This window comes from Rhinolophus sinicus, chromosome 15 (assembly GCF_057876585.1).
Source record: "Rhinolophus sinicus isolate RSI-liver-muscle chromosome 15, RSI-T2T, whole genome shotgun sequence".
NCBI lineage: Eukaryota > Metazoa > Chordata > Mammalia > Chiroptera > Rhinolophidae > Rhinolophus > Rhinolophus sinicus.
Window position 1 is genome coordinate 13,440,414 of NC_142515.1, and position 12,543 is coordinate 13,452,956.

Here is a 12,543-nt window from a genome sequence, read left to right on the forward strand (position 1 = left end):
TTGCCAGGCAAAAGTGGACAATGAAATCCTGGATTACAAGGATTTAGCAGCCATTCCCAAGGTTAAGGCAATTTATGATATTGAGCGTCCAGATCTTATTACCTATGAGCCTTTCTACACTTCAGGCTATGACGACAAACAGGAGAGACAGAGCCTGGGCGAGGTAATAAATTCCTAGGAGTCGTGAGTTGTACAGCTTACTTCTCTTTTGTTACATGTACAAGAACTACCAGTTGGAGTCCAGATAAATCAGAGAGTCCTTTTGATTGCGCGGTATTTGTAGCCTTCCATAGCAGGGGCTTTGAGCTATTCAAAAATCTATCATACCATCCCTGTCCTCAGGAAGTTACAGAAGAGGGAGAGCAGAGCAACCACACAAAACAACAGTGAATGATGAATAAGAGTTCATAGCAGGTTGCAAGATAGTGGAGCTGGCATACTGAGAAGTGTGGACGTAAGAAACGTCCAAACCTGTCGAGAATTTTTATAAGTTTATTTGAGCTAAAATTGATGACATATGCTGGGGAGCGAGATATCAAATGCTCTGGAGAAGAACAGTTTGTGCAGTTGCTTTTATGCATTTGAAATCAAGGAGGGACTCCAGGGAAGAGTATATGAGGGTGGGAGAAAGCAGGGCGGGGATTGGGTTACAGGCTCACGCTTTAGAAGGAGGGGCCTAAAGGGGGGCATTTCAAAGGTTTGTGAACCTAGATGCACAGAAACAATGAACAGGGCTGCTTAAGGCAAAGATAAGCCTTTTATTAAAGAAGTCATATGCCGGGGCATGACTACCCACCATGACCTGCCCAGTTAGGAATTTGTGATTTATTACAGCACCCTTTTTTGTCCACAGAAAGACGCCAAGGTTGTCAGGGGAGATTCTGTGAGCTGGGAAGAGAGAATAAGGGAGGGAGGGTCTAGGGTGTATGGGGGGGTCTAGGGTGTATGGGGGTGTCTTGATCTTGAGGTAAGCTGCACTATGTATGGGGATCATGAGAAGAGAAAGTGCACCCCCTGAATTTAGACAGCTGCAGTTTTTAGCATGGTAAGATAGTTAGAATGTGCAAAATTAGAAAAATAGAGAACATGGCACCATAGTATATAGTACAGGAGTATGAGCCAGGGTTCTAGAATCCAATTACCTGGGCTCAACCAGGGGACTCCACATGCTGGTTGCTCGGCCATGTGACAACCATTCTGATCCTAGTTTCTTCATCTGTGAAACAGAATAATGACAGAATCTTCTTCATAGGGTGTTAGGATTATATAAACTATCGGTTAAGGATTAATGTCTACATAACATCTAGATAATTTATTATCTATTAAAGCTAATCTGTATTAACTAATCTATTAAAGCAATTAGCAGTGAGCCAGACTCGTGGTAAATATTCAGCAAATGATAGCTACTACTATGGTTTGTACCTGTCCTCTTGGGGCTTATTTATGCCCTCCCAACAGACCCATCCCGCTGCTGGAGCAGTGCCTCTCAGCCCCTTGGGGGGGGGGGGCCGGTCTCCCCTCTTCACCCCTTTCAAGGCTGGGAGTTCCCTGTTGTCACATCCTACCCAGGTCTCATGATCTCTAGTCAGTTTTCCCTGGTGTTTTTAGCATACTCTGTGTTTACCCCTTTTATTTTCTAAACTAGAATCATCTAGAAACTGATTAGAGTCCACTCAGGTAGATGCTACTCAAGTAGTGGTCCAAAATCAACCTTGGTCGTGCAACCAAGGTTGAAACAGACTGGAAACTATCCGTAACAACATAGGGCTTTGAAATCTTACATGAATGAAGACAAGGCATGAAAATGTGGTGATTTTGTTTAATTTGTTCAAGATTATATAATATTAATATTTATTGTTTTGTAAGTATATTTATCTATTATTGTAACTTGTTTTGTTTTGTTTTGTTTTTTTAATTTATTTTCCTGTCTGGGTTTTACCCCAGAACACGATATCCGTTTTCACGTAGTGCCACCTAGTGGCCGCGTAGCTATAGCTGCATCTATGGCCGCTTTCAAAGGCAGGTTGACTGGCCTAGGTTGTTCAGTTGCCATTGGGCCCTGGAGAGTTTCATAGGGGATAAAGGGCAAAGGGAGATTCCTGAAAAAAATGCACAGGGGATGGACCTGGAGCGAGTGGATGAGAATTTCCTAGTGTTCAAGTCATACAAGCAAGAAGGAAGTGAGTTGTTTTATGGTATTATGGGCTTTAGGGTGTATTGTATGTTTCTGTGTGTTTCCCAGTGCTGCCATTTTGGACAGTAAAACATAAGCACTAAAGACTTTGGGCTTTGAAGTGAACATTTCTGGGTTTAGAACCAGATTCTGATATTTACTCACCATCTGACTGGGAGAATTACATATTTCAGTCTCTTTCTCTGTAAACTCAAGATAGTAAGACCTTAGGGGTTTTGTGTGAGGATTAAGTGCAATATTTAGATTAGAACAGTACCTGGCACGTGATAAGCGCTCGACAAAAATGCTGGCTGCTGTCATGATCAGCATTGTTACTGTCATAACCCGGAAAGATGACCTGTGGATTTGTCTGAGCAGAAAATCTTGGTGAGAGGAGGATGCACCCACCTCAGAAATCAGAACTTTTCCCATCACATGCTCTTGCAGTTTAGGAACTTTACAAGCTACTTGATTATTCCTTTAGTTATTACATTTCTTTCATATAATCCGTATGTTGTCATTGTATAAACACTGGAGCAGTAAACTTGAAATTCCGTGTAGCCATTTGTGCCTTCAGAAAACATAAGTAGGGTGGATTCAGAACCTACTGTCAGCGGGGTCCGACCTTGGCTCCTGCCCTCAAGGAACCCCAGAGACAGGCTGTAGCTGCGGCCAGACCATGGGGCTTGAGGCAGTCTGGAGTACAAGAGAGAGCACGGCAGCTTCTTGTCAATTTGGAGAAAGGAGCAAATTCTGAACTGAGAAATCCACCACTAGCCATGTTCTTTGGAATGCTTTGTTTGCATTTCTTTTCTGTTAGAAAGCTTTTTGCATTTTAATTGTAAACATTTCATTTGTTCATTTAGGAAATATTTGCTGAGCACCTAATGTGTGCCAGGACCTGCTCTAGTCACTGGGAATACTTAGTTGGAAATGAACGGAGGCCTTGCCTTCGTGGAGCTTGCAGTGTAAAGTGAGAGACAGACAATAGACAGATATATAACATAATTTTAAAGGGTGATGATGCTATGAGGAAAAATGAAGCAGAATAAGGAGAAAGCATGTGTGGTAGCGCATTTGAATAGAGACCTCAGTGAAGATGGGGAGTGAGACCTGCAGGTGTCTGAGTGAAAAGCGCGGCTGGTGGAAGGGACAGCATGTGCAAAGGCCCTGAGGTAAGAGAGGGCTTGGCGTGTTGATGGCCCCAAGGAAGCTTGTGTGCCTGGAAGAACGGAATCCTGAAGGTGAATGGTGGTGAAGTTGGCAAGGCCACCAGTGTAGGATGCCACAGACCTGGTCATCACATGTCTGTTTCAGTCATCGAACTATTTTATGTGATTGCTGTGGTTATAATTTAGACAATAACTATGTTTACAAATTTCTGTTTCAGTAGGCACTGTAATGCATAGTAGTGAACTGAGCATAGTTGGAACATATGGGGGAAATAGTTCCAATTTGACTAGCTTAGTCACCTAAAGCATCTCAACGTATTTATCAAAACCCACGGTTTTTAGGCAGAGACGTGCACCACAATCTCCCAGGAACTTTGTTATTTGTCCCTGTCCAAGCCCCACTCTCAAATGAGAAGCCCCAACTCAACTCAAATCAGAAGACAGGGGATGAGCAAGGGGTGCTATCATGTGTATTTTGAATAATGTTCCCAGGTGGTGCTGCTAAGCAACTCTAATTAAAACTAAGATAATAAGTGTTGTGACTTTAAATTCTCTTTTATTTTTCTAGTCTCCAAGGACTTTGTCTCCCACCCCATCAGCAGAAGTAAGTGCCATTTTTGAAAGTTATAATGGGTGGAATCGCAGAGTTAGTTGGACGTTTCTTAGGCTGGAATTTGGGGGGAAAGCTTTAAATAAAAGAACAGAAAAACAGTGTGCAATATTATGGTGAATGTGAGATTCCTTATATGTAAAATACAACTATAAGGTACAGCAATAAATTTCTTTTTAAGTGGAGACTAAGGGGGTAAAAACAGCCTTATACTGATCTGAGCCTGTGCCTCTAAGTGGTAGGAAAGGGTTTCAGGAAGTAAAGCCTCATGTCCCAGTGTGGGGCTCTCTTCCCTCGTCTGTAATTATCTGGTCTGAATCCTAACATACTAGATTATCTGAAATGACCAACAGTGCTCGGTGCGTGTTCTATAAGCAGAGCCCTCTCCATGCTGTCAACAGACCTGGCAATGGCTTGTATCCAGTCCGCCAGGCTGGCTGTTCCCTCGGGAATAACCTCCTGTGTGTCTGGATTCCATAGAGCTATCCGTGATGATCCCATAGTGAGCCGTGGGTCCCTTATCAACCCAGAAATGCTCTTCTGCTCTGCTGCATTCAAAACCAAAGACACACCCCCAATGAGTTCCTCTCACGACCCATTTTAGTAGAGGTTCTTCAGGAAGCTGATCATACCGTTCTTCAAAAGGAAACAACTCCTGCACACTGTACCCTCCACCCCCGTAGTTTCTTGGTTTGCCCTTCCCCCACGTTGACTACCTACTTGGTGACCAGAGGCCTTGGAAGTACTTTTTGTTGTCCCTGTGTGTGAAGGACCGGGTGGCTTTGAGGCTGGTGGCCTAAGAAGTTCAGACCAACCCACATCTGACCATGGACCAGCAGCAAGGTCTCCCCAGTGCTTTCTTTCATTTTAGCTGCTACAGATAACAACCAAGGAATTGTAGGTTTAGCACGATTCTTATTGTTTTGTATTTCCTTACATATCCGATGAGCGAACTCCTCAGGAGTTAGGTATACCTCCATTTAGAAAATAATAATAAAAGTAAAAAACAAAATCAGTAGTCTTAAAGCCAAATAACTTTCTGGATATTCTCCATAAAACTGGACTGATTTTAGGTAATTGCTATAATTTGAGACAGTATGAAGTCTGTAGTACTCTGATGGTTTATGAATGAGTTCTGTGAATAGTTAATTTCTATTAGCATTCTGATAATTACAACTGAAGTTATGAAGAATTAACTTCTATTGACCAATTGCAAGATTAGACACACTATTTGGAGACTTTTTGTTTTGTTGTTGGTTTTATGCAATTTATTGTCATAGCCAACTAGGATCAAACCAAAGTTTCTTTGCTGTTTGCTCTGAAATTTCACACAGCCATGGTAACTGAGGTTTTAATTTAGTCATGTTTCATGTGCGCTTTCAAACTTTTATTTTTATTGTGCTGGTAGAAACTTCATAGGTCAATAAGTCCCCAAAATGTAATGCATTCTTATAGTCTCCTAATTCTTTTAACAGTTTTATATTATGTCTATGTGTATATGATTTTTTGTACTTAATACCTAATGTATCATTTTCTAGATTTAGATACAGTGACATGCTACTGGTGCTATTGTATTTCATTGAATTGATATGCTGTAATTTACTGAATTGTTCCCCAATTTGTTAAGCATGTGATACAATGTTTTGTCTATAAATGGTGGTATTATAGACATCTTTGAGTAAATTTTTCAATTTAAAGATCATTTTTTATTACTTCCTTGAAATATGTTTTCCAAAGTGGAACGTAGATTTACTGGAAGTAGGTTTACAGAACAAGCCACCACCAGCTTGTTCTGCAGCAACACCAACTTACAGTGTCACCAGATCCATGTTACGGACAGAATGGGCTGGCAGTCAGAACAAGGGGTGAGATTCAAGTCGGGAGGCGGGCTCTGCCTGGATGAGCCACACACTTACACACAGGTCTCTTACCTGCTTGGAACCTTCTGAAACATTCTGCATTTGTGCAAGAAGGAGGTAATAGCACAAGTCCTACCTTCTTTATTATGCAGATCTGATGAATCGATGTACGTGAACACACACTATAAAACTCAAAAGCACAATATAGAGATGCTCATTGGAATGATTCCCTCTTATCCGAGATCTTGATCAACATTGGACTTTATAGTTTTTACATGTTAAAATTTTGGTAAATGCAAGTACTGTATAGGTTTTGAACAAAATGCATTAACCATGGAGTGCTCGTTTGCATAATACCTAAGGGATTTGGCCCTAAAATGGACATGTGAGCAGGTGGACATGAGAGTCTTGAGCACCTTTCGTGCAACTTGGTAATCATTTGAACATGATGGTAGCCTGAATGCGTCGGTCGGTGCTCACGCTTTCTGACACTGTTTCCAGGGCTACCCGGACGCTCGGGACCGGATGATCCACCGGTCCACCAGCCAGGGCTCCATCAACTCCCCCGTGTACAGTCGCCACAGCTACACTCCAACCACGTCTCGCTCGCCCCAGCATTTCCACAGACCTGGTAAGGGCAACTGTTCTCGGGATTCACTCCATATGATAGTCTGTGTTTCTATGTGATTTTTTCCCCCATCACTAATAGTTGGCTGCCAAATACATACCCCACTCCCAGAAAAAAAAATGAAAACTCATATCCAACTATAGTTTGTGTTATATCTTTTCTTGAAACGAGTCATCCTATGGTTATATGCACTGTGATTTATGAAATAATTCCATTTTTACAGCAAATGACTGGAAGCAAGGGAGACTTCTTTTTCAGACCTGAAGACTATCTCATCACTTTTAGACTTAAAAGGAAGATCTCTAAAAGAAAATATTTTGAGGTGCCTTTTAGGCACATCAGCGTCATGTACCATCTAGTATTAGCGACTTGTTGATGGGTTTATTATGTTTCCCTTATCCAGGCACATGGTGTTACGAAGCAGGCTTGGTTAAGTGCCTTTTAGAAGGAAGTATTGTACACAGCTCAGGGTTGTATACAACTTTTCAGATCCATTCCAACCCTAAAATTTTGAATCAGACTCGGAAAACATAGAAACACTGGAGATGTATTGTGATAAAGAATATGAAATAGTAGTGGACTTCAGTTGACTTCTATCTGTGCAGGATTTAATTTATTACTAAGAGTGGGTGTCTCATATGTGGAGTAGAGAAGGAATGGGGATCCCAGCACAGATCCAGGATTCCCTGAGAAATGGATTCACAAAGGAAGACTTGGGCCTTTGAAACAAATTTGGTGGTTATAACACGCATCTGTGTAAACTTCATTTTAAGCTTGCTTCTGCGGAGGCTGATAAAACAATCCCACTCATATGCTAACTTATTTTATAAAACAAAACCAAAGGAAATGAACAGAATGTAAAAAGGCTGCATCTTTTCTTTCAAGCCATAGATTTAATGATGCTTGTAGAAGATTAAATTTTTATTATCTGACCCTTCAATAATGTATCATTTTCTCTAGACTCATAAATATTTACTCAATATTTGTTGAGTTACATTAATTTTACAGTTAATGAGAATTTTCAAGAAACGAATTCCTTTTTTTTTTTTCCATGTACAACTATATTCATTTTATCCATGCTCTGAACCTGAGTCTGGATTTAAGACCTTGTTTATCTGGGTGACAAGAAATCCTTTATGGCACCTCCCCTGTGTTTGGGCATATGCTGAGGTCACTGAGTCCCCAACCATGACCTTGTCAGAATGACCTGGGATTGAGGAGAAATTGTTATTCCGGAGATCTCTGAAATAGTGAGGGAGTGGTCAGTTCAGGGGCACTGTTTCCCTGGAAGGTTATGTCCTTGTTGAGCACGAGAAAGTTCTCATCTGTTCCAGTCATGGTTCCATGTCAGGGCCTCAGAACATCCCCCATTCTGAGCACTCCGCCTCCTTTCCCTCACAATACCTGTATTACGGATACACGTGACGCTAATTATTAGGGCTTATAAATATTTTTTCCAGGTTCTTCCCTTGTAAAGTGAAGCTGGTGGGGTTCTGACAGCATAATTGTGATCAATATGGAACACCTCAAGTTATGAGCATGCAAATCCCCTAGCTCTGGGTTTAGTTGTTACGGTCCATCTTCCTCCCAGATAACTAAGCTTCCAGTTACCCAGTGTTGCCACTACACAGTTCTCAGGATCATCAGTACCTCTTTCACACCCAGGGAACACAAGCAGGTTTGGGTTTTATTTCTTTTTTTCTTTTTTCTTATGTAGGCAAAATAAAATTAAACTTCCAGTGGGAGAAGTTTGCAGCTTACAACATAAGAATCTGACCCTTACATAGAAGTACTTCTTTTCAAGGTTCTTGAAATGATTGTCATTTTTTCCCATGTATTTCAGAGGGTTCTGTTTTGTCAGATGCTTTTTAAAAACAGCTAAATGTTGTGCCTGGTACTGGCTTAACGGTAGCTGGTGACCTCCTGACAGAGAGGGTCCTGGTGGCCATTCCTTCTCACTGAAGCCATTTATTCTCTGCGAGAGACTCTGAACCTATTCATTTGCAAATTCTCCCCACTTGCCTAACCCTTCGCAGGTGCATTTCTTAACCCTTTTTCCTCCTTCCTTTTTCAGACTCCTGATTAACGGTCTTTACTCCCACCACCCCCCTCCCTTGGAACAATGACGGTGTCCCTGCTCCTGTGTTAATTTCTGTTCTTCTTTTCTGTTTCCACCTTGTCCTGCCCCGACTCCTTGCTGCACAGAGCTGCTGTCTCCTGGTGTGCACAGGTTGTCCTACCTGCGCACCAGCAGCCTCAGCTCCGCCCACAGCGACTCCCGCCCCAACTCCCCCTTCCGACACCACTTCATTCCCTATGTCAAAGGTAAGGGGGCAGGCTTCCCCAGGCAGCACCCTGCAGAGTGGAGATGTATTAGCACCCTGGGAAGGCTAATAAGGCGTATCTCCGAGAGGTCCTGAAGCTGTCGACCTCTCAGCATGCCTGCGTGTGCCGTGACTCCACCCAGCAGTGTCTTAGAACTGGCATAGTGTCTCTCCTTAGGAGAAATATGTCATTTCTAAGGGCTCTAGAGGAAGAAACAGGAAGTATGTTTGAGGCCATACAGTTTATTATCTACTCCTTAAAAATATATATATTATTATTTTGTTTTTCTGTGGGTCAAAAGCAAAATATAATATATAGGGGGGTATTTGCCTGGTTTTAATATGTGATATGGCTCAGCAGAACCCAACAGTATTTAGCAACAAATACCCCAAAGGTGTCTTACTGGTGCTAAACCTCTTAACCACCTAACAATATTAAAATGAACAGTAAAAAAAAAAAAAAATCTGTGACAATGTGACTTAAATTTCTCTGTTTGAGAGAACTCAGAATACTGTTCTTCGGACTTGTCCTGATTTGTGCATGATGGAGAAGAGGGGCTTTGCCTTCTGTTTTCTGTTCCTGCCCCCCCTCCCCCCCAACATTTCTGCCTATTCCCTCTATGGCGTTCCCATTGTTTCCTTCATTGTCCATTATGCTTCTGTAGCAGTCCTCATTCGGGGCTCGTCCCCTCTGTGTGTTAGGGGAGCCAAGAGCCCCGAAGGAGTTAGGAAGGGGCCATGATTTTAAAATAAGTATAAGCTCCCAGAAGGACGCTAATTTTTCCCGTAGTCTTGATTTGAACCAAATCAACCCATGAAAATAGCTGAAGGAGGGAGTAACAGGCAAGCATGAATGGCACCAAGGGTCTGAAGATGGTCCCAAAGGACTCTCACCCTGCCTTCCAGTGCACACATTGCTAACACCCTATGGAGTGTCCTACGCGTTGTTGTACTTGAACTTTCACTTGAAGTCTACCCAAACTATTTTCTTATTGCTCATTTGAAGTTTTGAGCATCTGTATCCTCAAATATAAATGCACTGTACGTATCAGCATGTAGTAATTTTATATGTGCTACTTTGGCATTTTCTGTGCTGTGAAAATAATATTGCTGACATGCTTATTGAAGACACACGCCATTTGCCATTAGCAAAGGGATCAGTCTTTTTTGGTTAATGCAGCACTTTCTAAAAATCTTGACAGATTATTTCAAATATTATTGCTAATTAGTATTTTGGAGGAAAAAACTTTTCTATCTAGCTATGAAGATGATCCTTTAGAGACTATTTATAAAACCATAAGAAATTATTGAAAAAAGCTTCAGAGATATGTTTTAAAGAGACTTTAATATAGGAGCCCTTGACCAAATTAAGTTTTTTTGTTTGTTTGTTTGTAATACAAGAGAAAATACATTTTGAATTATTTTCAAAACTGTAAATTAAAATGTAAACTGCCTTGTTTGGTTATTATATGTTTCATCTTTCAGAAGAGATACTTTTTGTAGAAAGAAAAATGTCACGTGCCCTGTGAAGTTATACAAAGTTTGTACAAATAACACATCATAAAATGTCTAGACGTACCATGCCTGATGTTTGTAAGCAGCCTTATGGAGAGATAGAACACCCATATGGACGCTGGGTCCTGGGTTTGAATATTATCTCTGTCACTTGCTAACGATGGGATCTTGGATTGTTGACTTAGCGTTTTGAGGGTCGCTTACCTCATCTATAAAGCTCTCCTGGGCCATTAGGGCACGGCAGGTAAAGTGGCCTGATGTGTAGTAAGCTCTGAGCTCATGTCCATCTGTGGTTCCCCTCTGGCACGGTGCTCAGAAAGCACTTTCTATTGCATCATTCCGTTTGCTCTTTACAGCATCCCTGTGAAATAGGCCCAGGGCAGAGGTGAGGAAGCTGAGGCCTGGACCAGTGCCCTGGCCACGGACTCCCAACTAGGAAGGTGGCAGCCCCTGGACCAGACCCTAAGCCTTCTCATCCCTCACTCAGCTTAGGTGTGTGTGTGTTTCAGTATCAATATACGTGAAGTATAATTTTTAAAGCAAACTTTTATTTTCCATCTCTTTTTAACGAGACAGTTGCACTCTTACCAAGAGTAAGACCAACAGCTGCTTCAGTCATTTAGATTACAAAATAAATACATGTTTACTTGTCAGTAGAATTATCAAATGGTTATGGAAATTATAGTACCTCTCCGTGCCTAAGTAGTGCTTTATTAAAAATGTAGATACACGTTCTTTTCTGTTTTCAGTCTGAATTTGAAGTTTTTCACACAGATACTATGGGTTTCAGTTATAAAAAGCATTAGGCCAGAGAGAGTAGCATGAACCCGAGCTTGTACTTCAAAAACATCTAATAGTCTCTCTTCCGTTTTCTTTTTACCAGACATGTGCCTATAGTTGGTTCATATGAAATAATTTACAAGCATATACTTCAGATACAAAATGTAATGTACATAACAGTATCTGCTTAGTTTTAAAAATCAGATGAAATTTTTGCTAAACTACGAAATGAATCACAGAGAATTTGCATGTTAAAGATGTTGCTTAAAAAGCCTGATAGAGTTAAATGGCTAAATGCTGATTCTCCAAGGAATTACTTCTCGGTTATTTTGAAGAAACACGTATCCATGTGCACGGAAGCCTTCTGCAGCACTTGGAAATTTCAGCACGGAGGGAACTTACAACCATTTGAGAAATACAGCTAAGGGATTGTTAAAATGGGGCAAAGTCTCCCAGAGTTTTCCATGGCCCCTCATTTGAACATTTACTTTTTATCTTGGAGCTTGTCTTGTGGTCTCGGGGAAGTTATTTTTAAAACAAATGTAAGCTGGGGAGCTTGAGGAGCCCAGGGTAGAAGGACCACCCCAGGAACATGTGGCTAGTAGCAGGGGGCCCTTGCCACTCGGGCAGCCAGAAGCCCAGCCTCCCACCGCCCAAGTTCACTTCCTGGTCCTTATTTCTCATGCATGTGACACAGGCCCCAGGGTCCCCTGAGCTGAGGATGCCTGCATGGCCGTAAAGCTGGGACTCACATCGCAGGCTGGCTCTGTTTCATTGGCTTCCATTTTCTGTAACGTCCGTCTTGTTTTCAGGGTGTTTTTATTTCTGTTTTCTGACCTTTCTTGTAACCTCATTTTACACTGGTATGTCATTGTTGGACCATTTGGACAAGTGCATGCCTAGAGATTTGGAAAAACTATTTCCACTTTGTTTTGGGTTCTGTTAGTGCCTTGTTTTCTGAATTTCTCTTCCCTCCCCTTGAAATACTGTGAGTCATTATGTTTTGTGTCCGTGAAGTGTAAGTCAGATTTGTGAACAGGAGGGCGACATATATGAAGTCTCTTTGAAAGGAATCTTCCCTGTTTTGCTATAGATATGAGTTGCTGGGATGCAAATATGTACTTTACACTTGCCGAAGGTAACCATAGCACTTACTGAAGCTTTAGGGAAGAACCAACAACCTTGAAACTCTGTCATGAAATTCTAGATGCTGCCAACTTTAAGGCCCCCTCAAAATATCCATTTATATTTTGAAATATAAGCATTTAGGGTCCAGAAAGCTAAGCAGTGTTCCAGGTTCCAGCTGGTTCCCCAGCAGACACAAGCAGAGCCATTTCAACTCACTTGTCTTAGAATTTGTCACTTAGACTCTCAGGATGCCAAAAAGAAAAATGAAAGTGAGGACAGAGCATTTGAGTTTGTTAAGCATAGTGAGAATCCTGCGAGTGTATGTATGATCTCCCAAGGACTAAAAATTGGCTT

At 41.6% G+C, this 12,543-nt stretch overlaps 1 protein-coding gene across 21 annotated transcripts in view; it reads left to right on the forward strand.

Moving 5' to 3' along the window:
• ABLIM1 (actin binding LIM protein 1) overlaps positions 1 to 12,543 on the forward strand; it is a 290,923-nt gene that overhangs the window by 256,264 nt on the left and 22,116 nt on the right. For 12 of the 21 annotated variants that reach the window (XR_012498401.2, XR_012498399.2, XR_012498397.2 and 9 more), the window contains 3 exons: positions 8 to 163; positions 3,914 to 3,949; positions 6,316 to 6,445. Coding sequence is in view for 14 of the 21 variants with exons in the window: in XM_074339006.2 (XP_074195107.2) it covers positions 8 to 163; positions 3,914 to 3,949; positions 6,316 to 6,445 (322 nt within the window). In the remaining 7 variants the exon portion in view is untranslated. Of the gene's footprint in view, positions 1 to 7; positions 164 to 3,913; positions 3,950 to 6,315; positions 6,446 to 8,647; positions 8,768 to 12,543 lie in introns of all 21 variants that reach the window. The other 9 variants (XM_074339011.2, XM_074339008.2, XM_074339003.2 and 6 more) reach the window with 1 other exon arrangement.